Source organism: Leuciscus leuciscus (genome assembly GCF_965113295.1).
Source record: "Leuciscus leuciscus genome assembly, chromosome: 9".
NCBI lineage: Eukaryota > Metazoa > Chordata > Actinopteri > Cypriniformes > Leuciscidae > Leuciscus > Leuciscus leuciscus.
Window position 1 is genome coordinate 36,931,630 of NC_138733.1, and position 18,769 is coordinate 36,950,398.

Genomic DNA, 18,769 nt, shown 5'->3' on the forward strand with positions numbered 1-18,769 from the left:
ATCTAGTGGTAGCAGGTTTTCTCAGACATCTGTGTGTGGATCGTGCAAGGCGAAACCGGCGAAATGAAAGTCTCAAAATCCAAATGAATCAAATAGGATCGACTCAGAAACGAGTCAATGAATGCACGCGTGTCACCCATAGGTGTCACCTCATCCACAAATACACATCTTACTTGTTGCATGCGCAAATTATGATACACTAATACAAAGGAAAACATTTTATTCACAAAAATGTCTCTATTCGTACAAATTGCTACACATTCATTCAATTTTGAATTTTGCACACGCAAGTTGAAAGGCATGGATAAAACATTTCTGCAACATGTATCCAGTTGCTTCAGACGTGCCTGAGGGACTCAAGCCTAACGTTAGGCCCCTGCCTGGAAGAAAGCCAGGCAGCAATCCCACGAAGAAGGTAAGAATCACCGATCTATAGCCTATTAAAGGTAGGGTAGGTAATCCTGTTCAGAAACACTTTTTTTTATACTGGGTGAAATGGTCCTTCCATCCTGATAGTAGTCAATACATTATGTGTTTAGAAAAAGGAATGAAAAAAATCAGACCTCTGTAGCAGCTGCAGGACAGTAAAAACTCTGACCAATCACTGCCATTCGGTGCGAATGTAAAGAACCAATCAGATGCCTTCATGTCTCGTGCCCGAGCCCCACTGCGCGCGCTGCCCTGCGTGCACCAAGCGGGAAGGAAGTCGACCGGAAGTTGAAGCCGGCCGCGTGCCACCATCTTGTAGCAGAACTTCACCTGCTGTTAGCATCCCATTGACTCCCATTCATTTTGGCGTCACTTTGACAGCGAATAACTTTACATCTGAGGCGTTTAAAGACTCCATTTGTCCATTATTTATTTCTAAAGAAACACGACAATGTATAAAATGCTCCATTACCTTGTAGCTTACGTTATGGCCCCGTAAAAACAGTTTTTGTAAAAGTAGGCTAACGATTGCGTCATAACCACGCGACTCTCTGTCGCACAGTAGAGAGATTACCGTATTGACGGGAGGAGAAGCTCGCGGGCAATCGGGGAGACGTGGACGCAAAATGACAAAATAATTAATCAGAATACCTAGCAAAAGTTTCTCCTGCTCCTAGCTCATGGACACCTCCTACTCACGATCTCCGTCTCTGCAAGATTCGGAAGGGAATGATTCAGATTTCTCATGCCACAGCCACTAGAAGACAGACGGGTTGCTCACGTCACATCTACGTCGTCAAGCTCAGTTTGAGTCTGCGCGTCAGGAACGGAAGTCCTAAAAAATCGCTGAAAACGGGCTTCACTTGCCTCAATTGAGTTCCAATGAGATGACTCTGTCCATTTCTTATACTGTCTATGGCGTGCACTCATCACATGTCACCGTTCCCGGAAATATTCAGCTCAAAGCACCTGCATGCAGTCAGCGAAGGCAAACAAGGCAAAAACTACTTCCTCGGACCCTGCCCGCACTCTTGAACGACCTCCTCTGCTTCGCCCTCAACCCCGGACCTGTCATCGAACCGACGATGCGGTACTTGTCTCCGGACTCGGAGTGTACGTTAACGTTAGTCTTCATTAGAGTCAACAATGTTTTCATCATGGAAACTCTTACATGCAAAACACCGTATATGTTATGAATCTTACATGAAATTCACCTTCATCACAGTGTAACTGATGGTAATGGAAAAACGTGTATCAATGCAACCTGTTTTTAGTTTTGCCTTATAAATATAGCTCGTTACCGAATGAAACTTTACCATTATCGATATGCTAGCTTGATAGTGAGTACTAAAATAAATCTCATTTGTTTATATTCATAGTGATAAAGTTAGGTATTTTATTACATGTGATTCTGACATGATGTCACTGTATGTACTGCGCTCCTTCCTCTCCACTCGTCTCAGGTAATAAATGCGTCTTGTTCATGTGTTTTGGGGGCGTGGCTTTGGAAGGAGCTCAGAAGGGAGGGGGTGGAGTGAATGGAAATAATGAGCTGTGTTTATTGCAGATTAAAAGGTCTACAGTCACTCGATTTTTATATTTTCTTTTTCAGAGTACTTACATTTTAATTATGTATTGGTATATAAACACAGTTTAAACAAATTTGGAATGTTTTTTTTTTGAAAAAGGATTACCTACCCTACCTTTAATGTGCTGTTTTCATTGAAACACACACACATACACGTAATTAATTAAACTATTTTAATTAAACTATTTTGCCTCGGGCGGTTCTTTGCCTCCACGTCGTACATTACAATTGTTTAACGTTTCTTGTTTATCGTCAACAGGAGCTCGCTCGCCTGGACAGCATCACTTCTTCTTCTGTCTCCAGCCGACCGCAGTCAGTCCAGCTTCCTCCAATCCGCAGCCCTCCCCATCCCAGACATAGATATCATATATAAACGCTAGATGTCTTATGGCGCCGTCACTTCCATAGACAGTATTTAAACGGTCACTTCCGGCATCACCGTTCGGCCATCTTGTCACAGTGAAGCTGTGAATTAAGGTGAGTGATCAGCATGCAACCAAATCCTCTTATCTCGCTGAAATCTTGACTTATTTACAAACGGTTTGGTTTCTTACAAACGTTATTAACGTGGCTATAATTCCGAATGCTTGAACATGTATGTTATAATTATTCATATGTATGCAGTGCATGTATGCAGTGTCATAACTACATCTCTGACGTTTATAACAAACCAAACCGTTTGAAAATCAGTAGAAACTTGAGCAAGTTATGGTTATTTAAAAGTACATGCACCATTAAACGAGTGAGCGAGCGCCCTGTGATAAGATGGCCGCCACGTGCGGACGTCGACCTCCATTGGCCAGCAGCGCGCACGAGACATCTAGCCTTTATATATGATATCTATGATCCCAGAGGTGAGCTAGTCCAGCTTCCTCCAATCCACAGCCCTTCCGGTGCCAGAGGTGAGCTAGTCCAGCAATCTCAATCTACATTTGAATTCAAACCATACAGGGCTCACATTAAGACTTTCCATTCACCATTCAAAGAACAAGGGTGTGTGTTGTAAATGTAATTTATTCTGAAGCAATATTATCATCAGGTTTCAATCAGCTTTGATACTTTGTTACTGATAATTAAGATGAACAGATGAATGTTCTTTAGGAGTACATATAGGGTCAGTCTGCCCGGAAGCTTCCGTGATTCGGGCTGCACCCTCATCCTGGACTCCTCCCTTCCTCTGATCTCCCCATCTTCACCCCAGTCATCTGTCCCCACGTCACCGCCCCGTCTTCCGGGTCTACGGTGTCGGGCCATGGTCCGTCGGCCATTCAGCTCCGCGGGGTCCTCAGGCACCCATGGTTCCACCACCATTGATCGGCTCCCAGGTGTCGTCTTGCCCGTCAGTTCAGGCTCCTCCCCGGCTCCTCCCCCCGTCTGTGCCACCATGGTGCCCATCATAGGTGCCCATCGCCAACGTCCCCAGCTCCACGCCCTCCGCTGAAGCCTCCGCCCTTTTTTCTGTTGTTTGAACTTTTGTTGTCTTTCCGAGGGGGGCGTAATGTCCCAATTATGTTCTGCCTTGTCTGCACCTGGGGCACGTTCAAGTTCAAAACGGTGCGCATCGTTTTGTCGGGGCTGAACGCAGCCCTGTTCTTGTTAGTCCCTGATTAGTTAACCTTCATCCACCTGTGTCTAGTTTCCCTCTTTTACCCTGTGTATATATTCTCTCGTTCAGTTCTGTCCCAGTTCTGTCGGTTATTGTTTGTGTGTTCGTGTGAATGCTAACACGCTTTTACATTCTGTTCACCTGCTGGCTTAAACCCTTGTTTGCCATTCAAATCAAGTTTGTCTGTCTGTTTCATCTGCCTAGTCATGACAACAACACTGTAGAGCTGTTTTCCCTTACGAAAAAGAAGTTTATTCAAGTGTTCTATTACTTCGTTTAAACTAAAAATAAGAAAGTATACTTTCAGTCTACATTTTATATACTTCTCAGAAATATGCTTTATGTACTTAAATTATATATATTTTAAGAAATATACTTAAAATCACACTCAGATGTACTTGACTTATACTGAGAGAAAAGTCCAAGTATATTTGGCCTGTACTTGTACTCAATCTTTTGATCGAGATATACTTAAAATTATAATTAAGTATTCAAAGTATACTTGGCTTGTAGTTGTAGTAGCTTTTCACATGATGAACACAACCAATGGATACATTGGCACATTTTTATTCATTCATGTACACAGTACAACGCACAAAAAAAATTCCTGTTTTACTCTTCTTGTTTTGTTTTTTAACTCTCTCCTCCAAAAAAAATAAAAAATTCAAGTCAAGTCAAGTATGCTTTATTGTCAGTTCTTCCACATGTACAGTACATACATATAGAGAAATGAAATTACATTACTCTCAGACCCATGGTGCATACAAATAACATTAACACTAAAGATTAAAAATCTAGATAAAATATAAAATACAACTATCTAATAAATAACTAAAAGAAGTAGAAGAAGAAGCAGTGCAAGACACATGGCAAGTAAAGTGCAAACCAGTGAAGTAAACAGAGATTTTAGTGCAAAGAAAATAAGCTTATTCCTGTCTGATTAAAGTGCCAAAGGGCTCAAAGAGCAGTCCTTTTATTTAAACTAACTGATGAGGTAGTAGAGCAACTGATGGGCAGACCTATACGTTACAAGTGACTGGTGCATGACATCATCATTGTACGTTAGTGGGAGTGGAGAGGGGAAGGACCCAAGGATGTGGATCTGGACGGGGGAGTGGTCCTGGTTCCGTGGAAAAAAAGGTGGGTAATTTCGGGAGCAATTTCGGGGTAATTTCATATTTACTTCAGATGTGTGTGACCATCGTATGACAGTAAAAGAGCACACACAAACCTTATTCTAATATGGAATTGGATTGGATTGGTAAAGAGTGTTGGGTCGTGACAGGAGGGCCTCCACTCAAGGAGACAATATGATGAACACGTCTAAGAATGTTCCACATATGGTTGAAATACCATCATTTGCCTAGAAAGATAACATTCTGGGAGTCACGACTATAAAGGAGAAAGGATGCCCTCCCTTCACTGTCACACTCTGGGTCATAAAAATGACAATTAATATATAGTTTAAATGTTATGGTTATTAGTAGCACTGTGGGGTCCATAAAAGGCAAACAGACCCCCCCCCTTTTTTTAAGTATTACTTATTTATTCTTATTTTATTTCTTTAGTCTAAACCAGCTGGTCGAGACGTAAAACCTCTTGGTCTCAAGGGATCCGTTTTCATCACCATCTGTTCTCTCAACAGTTTGCTGACCCCTCACCCGACTCAATATATTCTTAAACATCTGTTAATGCGTTCTGAGTGCGATTTCAAATCGTCAATGAGCTTTATTTTTGTTTTAAATTAATTCATTTGCAATAAATTCTGTAAAAATTAAAATCTCTTTTCAATATTTAGCTTTCTCTGAACTCTAAAGAAAGTCCAGAACATTTGAATAATCCTTAGTTTCTTCGACTTAGAAACAGAGAATCTCTGGAAACACTTTATCTGCAATCTTACCTGACCACATCACACTATGTCACTGATATACATAAATCTTTTTAGCATTTTATTGGCCCTCTATATGGCCCAATGTCATTTCTAAGCGGTGTTGGGGTAACGCATTATGTGAGTTACGTAAGCAGATTACTTTTTTTCAGGCTGCCTATATAGTAAAGTAACGCTTTACTTTTACATTTACAACAACATTTTTGAGTTACTTTTTAAAATAAGTTACGCAAGTTATTTTGTTTTCCCATTTATTGACCGATTTCTCCCAACACGAGGACTAGAGAGCTGTCGGACAGAGGCGTTGTGTGTACGCTGTGTGACCATGATGGTTATTGTAGTTCTATCTAGACTAATGTGAACATGCATTTACTCATCTCACTCGAAATGAATAAAAACAGTGAAATGTAAACTCAGAAGATTATGCAAACCTGCAATAATTAAATGTTAAATAATAGAAATATACTTTTAATCTCACTTTATTAGCCAATGTCTTTGCTGCTGACCTTCGATGATCCAATTCAACCATACTAAGCAAAAATGACTTTAGATAAACATCACATTTGTGTCATTTTTTGTTTTTATTGCTGAAGTGTTGAACTTTATTCTCCTGCGTCCTATTCTGCAGTCCACAATGAAAGTAACTTTCCCCAAAACTTTTTAAAACATCAACAACAAAAACTAAAACTAACCAATAGCTGTTTGCTTAAGCTACATGGGCTCAGGTTTATAAATATATACATCAAAGTGTATGTAATGTACCATAAAGCTGTAATGATTTATCATTACATCCATGATCCTGTTCCTTCAGACAGTCTGACTCTTCAAACGAACCTTCTGCCCCGATTCTGAGGGGGCATCCAACCCAAACTTCATTACAAATACATGAATTACTGTGTTCACACCTAGCCCATTGACAAATTAACATGAAAACTTTTAATACAAAGCAAATAAATTCACAATCACTATTAACAAAAACAAAAGACATTTTCATAAGAGCATAAACATGAAATATAAGACATCTTTATACCGGACACTGCAGTACTGCAATACTGTGATCTACAAACCATGAACTGACACTTACAGTACAATTAAATTATATATCTTTTTTTAATATTTATAATCACTAAAGTAAATAATCAATATTAAAAACATACTTTATGACTACTACACTTAATCTACTCAGTCTCTCAATGTGACTTTTAGTGTTTTTTGACTATAGGTCTACAAAGGCACAAAACAAATCTTTCTCCCCAAACTCTTTATAAGTCATTACGGTTCACTTTTTAAGGCAATTCAATCTAAAATTCACTTCTAAATGAGCTTTTATAGTCATCTTGTTTCTGAAGAAAAACTGAAGAAAAGCATCTGGAAATATGTCAGGGTCGTTCTGTATTCCATACTGTTCCGTAATATGATGTCATATCCTGCTTATGCGCGTATATAAATCCTAAAGCTCTAGCCATTTCCTCATGAGACTCTGAATCATGACAAAAGAATCCCAGCATCTGCTCCAATACAGGATTAAGTGTATTCTGAAGAGGGAAGGTTTGTGATCTGTGAAGAAGTGTTTCTACCACGGCCTCCACATGAACTCGGAGTGTGTGATGCTGGAGGAGTTGGCTGAGCTTGCTTCGCTCTCGCTCTCGGTCTCCTCCAGGTCTGAGCACAGATCCTCGCTGGACGGGGACGGGGACAGTGCTGAGGACAGGTCGGACACACACTCCCCGCTGGAGGAGGACGGCTCTGAGATGAGGTCCAGGATCATCTCCTGAAGGTGCTCCTCGTTTAAGGGCATGCACTCCAGCAGGTGGTTGAGCAGCTCCGAGGTCAGCTTGGAGTCGATCCCGGGACACGTGGACACGAAGGTGTGCACCTCATGCATGCACTGGATATAACCCGCTGCAAATCTCTCGCTCGCCTCCTGATTCACAGCTTCAGCCTCTGTAATCCAGACACACACGCTTTCAGTCGTTTACACTGCAAACAATCGCAACTGAGTATTGCAACTGAGGTTGGCTCATCTTACCCTGAGAGCGGTTCTGTAGGATGTTCTCAACTCGTCTCACTGTTAGTTCAAGCACCTCTGCGTTCTCTATCTTTGTCTGCAACTGAAGGAAAAGTGAGATAAATATGCAATATTGTTTATAAAGTGAGGTGAGAATCTATCTATCTATCTATCTATCTATCTATCTATCTATCTATCTATCTATCTATCTATCTATCTATCTGTCTGTCTGTCTGTCTGTCTGTCTGTCTATCTATCCACTGACTGTCAGTAAAGAGGAGATAAACTTACATCGTTATCTGTGAGCAGAGTCCTGAGATCCTGCAGGCTTTCATTAATGCGCGCTCGCCTCTTTTTCTCCACTATTGGTTTTCGAGTCTAAGGAGAAAAATATACAGTCCATGCGGTGTGTGTTTAAGCATACCACAAACTTCCGTTTTCTTTTTTTGCCATTTACTGTAAGAACAACGCAAAATGGCCTTACCTTTCTGTCACCTTTAGCGGCATAATATGCGTCGTCCTCCACACCGAAGTCGTTTCTGAGTCTGGCCGCGGGGGCCATTGCGAACCGGGTGCGCCGCCGTCCGGAACCGCTCGCTCCGGGAAATAAAGCTGAGGAAAGACGCAATATTGTGTCTTCTCTATTGTGCTTTGTGTACAAACCAAACGGGGCTGGTAGTTTAGCGATGTGAGGCTAGAGTGAGGGTTTTATATGAGCTAGTTTGCATATGAATGAAACATTCGCGTGCTCGCTCCAGCCAATCGGCGCGCGCGCTTTTGTCTCCGTCTCCGAGAGCGCACATAAGCGAAGCTGCAGAACTCAATTCTTTTTTGTTTATAAACCTGGTTAGGCTTTATACTTTCTCTTCGGCAAACGCTCTAATGAGTCTTGTTAACATGACTGTAGAATACAAATAATTCATATACATTGTGTAGTAGGCTATATCCATTATATGTGTTTTGCACGCACCACTTTTTAGTTTGTTTTTGTATTTTTCTTTTTATGCCATTTTTTAGACACACCTACTCTCTCTCTACACACATGCTCTTTCTTTAATTACCTGTTTTTTTTTCATTAAGAATAATAATTTCATTATTTTAATTTAGAAAATGGTCAATTTTGGGTATTTATGCGTATGTACTTAGACTTAAAGGGCCTTTAAGTTCATGAGAAATCTGTTCAAAATTGAGTTGCGCTCGCAGATGTCAGGGGTCGCGCGGATGTAACGTAATGCCGTCAGTTGGCAGCTGCACGCGCAGTCAGGGTCGAGTACAATAGAGGAAAGAGAGGGAGAGAGAGGGAGAAGGGGGGAGTTAGGGGGGAGCGACAGGTGTCCAACTGTTCATCTGGCGCCCGATGCTCCTCTCGACTGTCTGACTACATAATAGACAACATTCAACATTCATCATGACTATTTCGAAAACTTGTCCAGGTAACATTTTAAAACCAAACTCCAAATAAAATAAAAAACAAACAAACAAAAACGAACCAACATTATAAAGAAAACTATAAGCTTGTAAAATTGACCATGACGATTTTTGGGATTGTTACATTATTCTTCTGACAATTTAGCACAATTATCCTGCCAAATTCTCATTAATACATAATACTTTAGCAATGCTGTGACAATAATTCATTAATTTAGATGTTGATATTTTACAAACACAAAATAATCAAAACAACTAAAAACCGGGGGGGTATAGAGATTAGTGCTAAGAGAGGATTGAAAAGTATCCTAAATAAAAATAAAAACCTATATAAAAGAACACACGGTGGGGGAAGGGAGCTGTGTGTACAGGTTCGTTGACTAATATACTCAAAAATGAATGAAAAATAAACGTCAAACTTGTCACCAGACCTATACAAAAGTGTCATAAATGTGACTGGATGTTTCCCTTTAAATTTAGTGATGTTCACAGGTTAATGGGTAGGGTTAGATGATAATATCAATAACCATATGAAAATATCATAAGTCTACCTACTAATCTAATCTACCTTATAATGTAGGTTTGACCTACATTATAAGAAGTAAATATTCGCATACAAATATATTACTTTTTAAAAAATTATTATTATTGCTTTAGTGCAATTTCCACAAGCAAGTGTTACATTTTCAAAACTTAGTATTAATATCACAACAAATCATCAAAAGTGCCCTTTTTTCAAACATTTCATCATATTTTCAATTGTGTTTGTACAATACACTAAATACAGTTTTATCCTTTTCACGACGTCTGAAAGGTTTCATCTTAAAGGACAAGTTCGGCATTTTACACTTAAAGCCCTGTTTTCAGATAATTTCTGATGAAATAGAACGGTTAAGATTGAAATTTGGACAAATGCTGCTGGCACTTTCAGCACATAGCCTTTCCATAGGAGGTCTCTTCTCAGTGTTATGGGCCAGGAGCTGCTGACAGTAGCTGGAATAATTCTGGGAACCATGGCTGGTTCTTCCAGTGTGGTGCCACCAGCTCCACAGCACATGCTTCTTCCCGTATCCGACTGACGACCTGCGGGAGCCGACGCGGCCACTTTAGAGCCAGTACGTCCATTTCCTTTGAAAAGTAAATTTGGCAGTAGGAGTTCTCTTTTGTCACAAAGAGGTCGACATCCGCCTGACCGAAGGTGCGCTATGACTGCTACACAACTTATCGTCCAGGCCCTGGTCATCTCTAGGCTTGACTACTGCAATGCTCTTCTGGCTGGACTTCCAGCATGTGCAACCAAACCCCTACAGATGATCCAGAATGCTGCAGCTCGGCTTGTCTTCAACGAGCCCAAGAGGGCCCACGTCACTCCTCTGTTCATCTCTCTGCACTGGCTACCTCTCGCTGCTCGCATCAAGTTCAAGGCACTGACGCTTGCTTACAGAACTATCACAGGCTCAGCTCCCTCCTACTTTCACTCACTCCTACGAGTCAACGAGCGACGTCTCGTGGTTCCATCACAGAAAGCCACAAAATCACTTTCCAGAACATTCTCATTCACAGTTCCATGCTGGTGGAACGCTCTCCCCACCCTCATCCGGAATGCAGAATCCCTGACAACATTCAAAAGACAGCTGAAAACCAATCTCTTCCGTGAGCTCTTTACCTTATAAAAAAAAAAAAAAAATAATAATTCCTTTCCCTTTGAAACATCACTTATCAGGCTTATGCTACTCTGAATAATACCTGAACTTCGTATTTTGAGCACTTCTTGCGTTGTTGTTGCTTTTGCCTCTTTATGATGACTCGCTGAATTCAGTCCTAATTTGTAAGTCGCTTTGGACAAAGGCGTCTGCTAAATGACTAAATGTAAATGTAAATGTAAATGACTGCCCAGGGGTGGAGTCTCCATTCACCCGGGGGAGGTCCGATGCGTGACAACATGTCTGCTCCCTCCTTCAAGGAGCCTGGCATGTGAACTGCCCTCCCTGAGCAGAGGTTCCTCTGTGCCCATAGGCGAACGACGGCCAGTCTGCATAGAGAGCAAGACCTGACAACTCCTTGGTAGTTTATGAAGGCAACCACCGTCCTGTTGTCTGAGTGGACCAGGACATGATAATCCTTGAGTTCTGGCTGGAACTCCTTGAAGGTCAGAATTACTGCCAACATTTGGTTGATGTGCCAATGATGTGACATGTGTTTTATATAGCACCTTTAAAAAGTTGCTTTCTCAAAGCGCTTTACAGGCAAACATAACAACAGAGAAAACAACACACTTTAAATAAAAAAATAAACAAAAAAAATGTATAATCAAGTAAAAGCAATCCTAAAATAGAATGTTTTGAGACGAGATTTAAAAGTCACTAATGTATTTGCTTCCCTGATGTCGGCCAGGAGAGAATTCCAAAGCTAGGAGCATAGGAAGAAAATGCTCTATCACCAACGAAGCCGTGTCTTGGGAACAACCAAGAGACCACTTTTGAGAGGAACGCAGATTACGACGTGGTGTGCAAGGCATTAATAGAAATTAAAGTATTGAGGAGCCAGATTATGCAAACCCTTGTATGCCAACATAAGGATTTTAAAATGAATACGGTACCTGACAGGTAGCCAGTGCAAAGACTCCAAGACAGGGGTAATAGCAGCCGAATTTTGTAGATATTGAAGTTTGTCAATTGAGGTTTTTAATACCCCAGCTAGAAGACCATTACAGTAGTCAACAAGTGAAAAAACAAAAGAGTTTATCAACCTCTCAGCAACGGAGAAGGACAACATAGGACGTAAACGTGCTATATATCTGAGGTGATAAAAGGATGTCTTAACCTTATTCTGCACAAAAGGCTCAAATGACAGAGTGGCATCAAATATAACACCAAGATTTTTTAATTTGCTTTGAAACTTCAAGGCAACACCATCAACAGATAGAGTAAGAGACCCAGCCTTTCGCAGTTGATGAGGAGAGCCAAGGAGCATTACTTCTGTTTTAGAGCCATTTAAAGACAGAAAATTATTAGACATCCAAATCTTGATCTCAGCAATACAGGTCGAAGATGCACAACGTCCACTTGCTGACCCAGTCTTGAATGAATATAAATCTGCGTATCATCAGCATAAAAGTGATAGTTAAGGTCAAGAGATCTTAATAGTTGACCAAGTGGATAAATATACATACTAAAAAGTAAGGGACCCAATACTGACCCCTGTGGGATGCCAGTATGAACAGAACCAACTTTGGACCTATAGCCACCCATAAAAACAAATTGACATCAGTCAGTGAAGTAGGACTTAAACCAGCCAAGAACAGTCTCTGACAAACCAAATACATTTTCAAGACAATTAAGTAACAGTGCATGGTCATAGTGTCAAAGGCTGAACTAAGATCCAAGAGAATAAGAAGAGACATGGAGCCGGAGTCGGAGGCTATTAGTGACTTTAACCACCATAGTCTCAGTGCTGTGTAATTTCTGAAACCCAGATTGATGAGGCTCAAATAGATTATTTTCAATTGAATATTTGTTTAATTGGGCCGCAACCACACCCTCCAAGATTTTAGTCAGGAATGAAAGATTTGAGATTGAGCGATTATTTGAAAGAATTTACATATCAGAGTTTTTGCATCTGTGATGGGGTTCTATCTCGATGTGAAAGTAGGCCACCAAGTGCCATGTTGGTTATTGGACTCATTAATTATCAAAACTATTTTCATATATCAGAGGGATCAGTAGATCAGTGATTTTGAGGGTGGGCAGCCCTCTCATACGCAACAGGAGAAGAGATGAACAGTTTTGTTAGACTCCAATTCCAACATCTTAATAAACAAAATTCAGAAATGCCTGCAGAAATATTGTATTGGTTTGATATTGATTCTGCATCAGTCTCCACCAAAAAATGTCCTATGGTGAGAAATCTACGAAGACTGTATTTGTATGTGAATAGGTAAATTAGGTTAAAAAAAAAAGAAAAGAAAAGAAAAAAAGTAATGACTATATATGTTAAAAATCACTTCTTTATTAATAATTGTTAAAAATTGTACATAGAACATAAGTAATAGGGATTCAAATGCTACATAGAATTAGTAGATAAAGAATGTTTAATTTAAAAAGGATTCTAACACTGACAATTCTTTCATTGAAAATATATAGTGTTAATTAAATAAATAAAATTATTAATAGGGGCCTTCTACAATGCAGGCTACAGTAGCTTTACTTCAGAGAGGAAGTCGAGAGGGTCTGAAATGGGAGCTATTCAGGACTAGATCCACCTCACACACACGAGTGCAGTGAAACATATCTATAAGATACATATTAGAGGAGGCTCTACCACAGTCAGCAAAAACTGTGTGAATTCACACTGAGACTGGCAGCATACTTCACACATATACATTCTTGGTCAACATCCGTACAAAACGGTACATACAAATGTCCAAGTCATATGCACTACATAAACATACATGCAGACACAATCTGTTAAAATGACAGACATTTCACCAGGGCCTCCACATCTCTAGAACTGAGAGATGAGGGCTCATTCTCATGGGCGAAGAACACTGATCCTGAGACTGGACGGCCCTCTCGTACAAGACCGGAGAAGGAGGGCAGGCTTTTGGACTGTCCAGCTCATCACTAGAAGAAACACTTGTTGGGGAGTTCTTGGGGAGCTGAGGGCGGTCCTTAGCCGATCGAGGAAGAGATTTGAGCAAGTGGTTGAGCAGGCGGGACCCCAGGGTTTTGTCCATCCAGTCGCAGGAAAGTAGCAGATTGTGAACTTCCTGCATGCACTGGATATACCCAGTACTGTACCTCTGTTGGGCCTCTGCATCCAGAACGGGGTCTGAATGGAGACGGAAAGATTATGGGGAAATATTTGTAATTGTTAATCAGGGCCCGTATTTATCAAGCCTCTAAGAATTACTCCCAAGAACACTGCTAAGAATTGACTTAAGAGTAAAAAAAGAGTTGGCCTAAAGTTGCACCTAAAACACTTTGTGGGGTACGTGCGTATTATACGTTTGGGAAGGATTATTAGTGTGGGGTACGTGGGTATTACACGCCATAAAGTGCGAATCACATTTTCGCTTATAAATTGCAAGATATATAAACAATTACGTTTGATTAACTGCTCGTCTCAAACTTTCAAAACATTCTTCCTCTCCTGAAAGATCTGCGCTCGTCTCTGTCTCCTCAGTGCATTACAAAGCCCCAACTGGCAACTCCTAACTACTTGAGAGACCTCTCGAGCCGTCTTAAATAACTGGGAGAGTAAGAGTGATTCTTAGCATTAAGAAATTTGATAAGTTGCTTTTACACTTAAGTTTGAAAGAAGGAGTAAATTTCATGAATTCTCAGCAGTTCAGACTAAAATGGCACTTTGAGAAGCTTGATAAATATGGGCCCTGGACTTCACCAACGAAATCAATGAATCAGTGAAATTTTTCTTTTTTTGTTGTTCTATCCGGTTATAAGACTAAGACTATCCAAGTCTTTTCCTTGACAGTAAATCCAGAAAAGCCAATGTTTCAATTGGAATTGGGAAACTTCACTTTTCAATTTCAATGCAGTAAAACAAAACAAAACAAAACATACAGTACAAACTAAAACACTACTAAATGGCTATTTCAAATTGCAAATGACATTTACTTACCAGAATCTCTATTGCCCTGGATGTTCTGCAAATGTTTCACCGTCATCTCAAGAATATCAGCCTTCTCTAACTTAGACTGCTGTTTAATTATTTAAAGAAAAGCAGTTTATGATGAGTCTGGTGGCACTGACTCTTAAACGTAAGATTACCTGGTTTAAACAAACATTTTTATCTTTATAAACTGTTACATGCAAGAATGTAATGAACTGTAAAACATGCATTTTAACTTACATCAAGCCTGAAAGACCCAACGACTGTCTCTCTCAGCTGATCTAGACAGTGATTTATTCTTTCCCTTCTCTTTCTCTCAATGAGGGGTTTCCGTAACTGAACAAAAGACCAAAAATAGTCAGAGGACAAGAGGAAAGTAGGTTTAGTCTAGGTTAAGTTATATGCTCAAGAACATTATGTAGTGATTTTGTATAGTACCTTTCTCTCCTCTTTGGCGCTGATGTGCCTTTGGCCTGCGTTCTGTTGGAGGTTGGTAGCAGTCATCTCCACTGGCTTCTGTGCAGTAAAGACTGAGTTTCACTCACTCCTGTCTCAGTGCTGGGTGTTTCTAAGGCCCTCCGCGCTGCGCATGCCCTTTATTTATAGGAGGGACATTAGCATCTCAATGCACAAGCTCTTTGCCTGAGATATTTTCCCACACGCTCGCTCCCATCACTCACAAATGACAGGTCACCGCCTCTATTCAATGCATGAGCCCTCAAACACACACACACATAGACCCACTCAAAGCAAACAACAGATGTCCAGCCTAGAGGCGTTCTGCACACAGAAACAACACGTTTTGTGTGTCACATGAAAACCCAAGATGGTCTTCCAAGGTGCTTCGGCATTCCCAGGATGTGTGTTCGGTTACAGTCAAACACCTGAGACCCAGAGCGTATTCATGCCCTGTCATTAACAGACCCAAACGAAACCAAATCCAATCCCAGAGGTACACAGAGCCAGCAGGCGGGACCCCAGTAATATGGCTGAAGTAAATGATAGATAAATAGGCATTGTTTGACAAGCAAAAAGTCTAATTAATGTGCTGTATAGAATTACTAAATATTAAACACGAGACAACCTTAATACATACATTAATATATGTCAGAAATGAGCATTCTAGAAAAGAGCCTGAGTAGGAAGACTATAAGCCATAAGTTGTATGGCTACACCCTCCAGCAGTGAATGTGAGCAGATGTCAGAGGGCTTTCGACCACGGGCAGATGTTTGTGAATTAGTCTCTGATCTGTTTGACTAGAGCCACGCGACTGCCAGCAGAGCACACAGACGTGGGAAACTCCACCGGACAAAAGCACTCATTGATCCACAGCTAATGAGAGTGACCCGGTGCGAGGAGAGGGAGGAGGGGAAGGGCCCAGCGCAGAGCTGTAGACAGGTGCACAGCTTTCTCTCTGTAACGTTTCTATGGAAGCTGGTTTCGCCACGGAATAAAACTATTTAAAAGATAATTGCGACTTTTTATCTCACAATTGCGAGTTTATATCTCACAATTCTTATTTTCTCAGAGTTTTGAGTATTTGTGAGTCAAATTCTGTGGAAAAAAAAGAGTGACATTTTCTCTCAGATAAATAGGCATATAAATATCTGACTTTATAACTCACAATTCTGAGAGGGAAAAAAGTGAGAATTGTGAGAGAAAAAGTCGCATTTACCTTTTCTTTTTTTTTTCTTTTTTAACAAGGTTCCATTGGTTTGTCAGTGCTAGAATGGCAAACACGGCTCTGTTTACACATCACAAGTGTGAGTTCTGGATGACCGCCAGGGAAAAGCACATCAGTCAGTAAGATCCAAATAGGGTTACACTTTATTTCAATAGTCCACTTTAGACATTCTACTAACGATAAGTAACTTCAACGACATGTCAACTAACTCTCATTATAGTATTAGTAGACTGTAGCAGACTGTCAGTAGACTGGTAGGTTATGGTTAGGTGTTAGGGTTCAGGTTAATAGAATAAGTTGACTTGTATTTGCCAAGTTACTTATAGTCAGTATAATGTCTGTTGGGGTACCAACAAAATAAAGTGTTAGCAAATATTAAGCAGACACTCTACTAATCCACTAATGACAGTTAGTTGACATGTAGTTGCAAAGTTACTTATAGTTAGTAGAATGTCTAAAGTGGACTATCGAAATAAAGTGTTAACCCCAATTAGAACCGCATTGCTTAACCCCCCTAAAATTAGACCTCGCTCATACATTTTGAACGAATTAGTTTACCTGTGATGTTCTGTGACATTTGGATGGTGACATCATCATATATATATATTTTTTTTTTATGATGAATTAAATGGTTATAAATCTTAAATGGCTATACTCAGAAATGTATTTAAAAAAAAGATTTAACCTCAGTTATTGGTATTGTTGGTCGGCGATTGGCTTGCATTCTGGCCTTGAGTATAGCCTATATGTAAGACAATGGGGAAGATGCCCCCCATTAAAAACAATCTGCATCTACTTTTAAATTATAACATATAGATTTAAATTTAGCATGTGCGTAATTATGCCAATAATTTAGTCCTCATAGCATAAAATGTAAAATTATTCACTGATGGGATAATATGGTGACCAGGGGTATTCCAGAAAGCAAGGTTATAGTTCACCCCAAAATTACAAATCTGTCATTAATTACTCACCCTCATGTTGTTCCAAACCCGTAAGACTTTCGTTCATCTTTGGAACACTTTTTGATGAAATCTTGAGAGATTTCTGTCCCTCCTTTGACGATTTAAAAAATTTGAGATCATAAAACTAATCCATGTGAATTGAGTGGTTTAGTCCAAATTTTCTGAAGAGACTTGATCGCTTTATATGATGAACAGATTTAATTTAGGTTTACAAAATTTTTGCTGTGGCTTTGTTTTGAACTATTTTCCAAATATTATATATTATAGAGCAAAACAGACAATTTTGTGTCAAAAATGCTCTTAGTCACTTAATATTTACTTCTGAATTATATTCTTGTTTATTATTGAACTGTTGTATAACATCTATTGCAGTTGTCCTGATATCCTCATATTCGGGAAAACAGAAAATATGAAAACAAGAACACATACAGGTGCATTTTGCACCAATATCCTGAGTTTTATGGTGGAGAACATATGGGTCTACTACATATAGTATTCATTTTTGCAGAATGCAGCATGCCTCTGATGGACATCATTAGATACATTTAACTTGTAACACTGTAGATTTCAGATTATGTTTCACACCACCTGTTTTCACCCTCACGGAAACAGCAGATGAGCCCAGACCTCACAACCCATGTAGTTATATAAGACCAGTGCTGGGTGTAATTAAGCAATTAATTACTGTAATTTAATTCTTTTTCCCTTGAAAAAGTAAAGTAAAGGATTACTCTTCATTTTTCAGTCATTAAATTAGTTATGTCTGATGCAATTGCATTAAATACTGTATAGAACAATTATATAGACACAATAGTGAATTTAACATCAAAATTTGCATGATAAAATCTATGTTTTTAATGTAACCTTCTGCTTTTAAATATTTTGGTCAGTTCAAGAATAATTTATGCAGTTTTATATTATTTATTTGAATGAATTAAAAGATCAGATTCATGTCTGTCCTTGTTCGTTCAGCTGGTTGAGGTTTGTTTGGGATTTAGAAAGAAATTAGTAAGTAATGCAGTACCTTTTAGAGTAATTAGTACAGTAATCTAATTACACTGCTGAAGATGCTTTAATTAATTACTTTTTTAGAATAACTTACACGACACTGTATAGAACAATCTTAGCTTCTAGCATTTACAGTAGTGCACAAACGAGAATGCTTCACTTTTTATTCTGCATGATGATATTGCTCCCACCATACACTGATCAGACACATACATTAAAACCACTGGCAGGTGGAGTGAATAACATTGATAATATTGTTACATTGGCACCTGTCAATGATATATTAAGTGACCAGTCAGAAGATTAAAAGATCTGAGTGATTTTAACAAGGGCCAAATAATAATGGCTAGACAACTGGGTCAGAGCATCTCCATAACAACAAGTCTTATGTAGTGTTCCCGGTATACAGTAGCTATCTACCAGTATCTAAGAATCTAAGTGGTGCAAGAAAGGACAACTGATGTACCGGCATCAGGTTCATGGGATCCCAAGGCTCAGTGATGCAAGTAAGGATCAAAGGCTGGTCCGATCAC

At 39.7% G+C, this 18,769-nt stretch overlaps 2 protein-coding genes across 2 annotated transcripts; both read right to left on the reverse strand.

Annotated features, from left to right (window-relative positions):
• Positions 1 to 6,325: 6,325 nt before the first annotated feature.
• Positions 6,326 to 8,751, reverse strand: her13 (hairy-related 13). The gene is made up of 4 exons (XM_082179489.1): positions 8,004 to 8,751; positions 7,811 to 7,897; positions 7,541 to 7,622; positions 6,326 to 7,455 (listed from the first exon to the last, which is right to left on the reverse strand). Exons 1-4 carry the CDS (start codon positions 8,079 to 8,081, stop codon positions 7,085 to 7,087), a joined length of 618 nt encoding a protein of 205 aa, XP_082035615.1. The 5' UTR covers positions 8,082 to 8,751; the 3' UTR covers positions 6,326 to 7,084.
• Positions 8,752 to 12,953: 4,202 nt separating this feature from the next.
• Positions 12,954 to 15,228, reverse strand: her8.2 (hairy-related 8.2). The gene is made up of 4 exons (XM_082180832.1): positions 15,017 to 15,228; positions 14,819 to 14,914; positions 14,588 to 14,666; positions 12,954 to 13,777 (listed from the first exon to the last, which is right to left on the reverse strand). The coding sequence occupies exons 1-4, from the start codon at positions 15,080 to 15,082 to the stop codon at positions 13,431 to 13,433; spliced, it is 588 nt and encodes a 195-aa protein (XP_082036958.1). The 5' UTR covers positions 15,083 to 15,228; the 3' UTR covers positions 12,954 to 13,430.
• Between the last annotated feature and the right edge of the window lie 3,541 nt (positions 15,229 to 18,769).

What these genes read in the sequence shown, in the direction of transcription:
- her8.2 (XM_082180832.1), bottom strand. Translation starts at nt 15,082, where the DNA reads ATGACTGCTACCAACCTCCAACAGAACGCAGGCCAAAGGCACATCAGC. An exon ending in GCGCCAAAGAGGAGAGAAAG is followed by an intron (nt 14,915 to 15,016) that starts GTACTATACAAA and finishes TCTTTTGTTCAG; the next exon opens with TTACGGAAACCCCTCATTGA. An exon ending in CCAGGGCAATAGAGATTCTG is followed by an intron (nt 13,778 to 14,587) that starts GTAAGTAAATGT and finishes GTCTCCATTCAG; the next exon opens with ACCCCGTTCTGGATGCAGAG.
- her13 (XM_082179489.1), bottom strand. Translation starts at nt 8,081, where the DNA reads ATGGCCCCCGCGGCCAGACTCAGAAACGACTTCGGTGTGGAGGACGAC. An exon ending in CCGCTAAAGGTGACAGAAAG is followed by an intron (nt 7,898 to 8,003) that starts GTAAGGCCATTT and finishes TTTTCTCCTTAG; the next exon opens with ACTCGAAAACCAATAGTGGA. An exon ending in CTCTGCTCACAGATAACGAT is followed by an intron (nt 7,623 to 7,810) that starts GTAAGTTTATCT and finishes CTTTTCCTTCAG; the next exon opens with TTGCAGACAAAGATAGAGAA.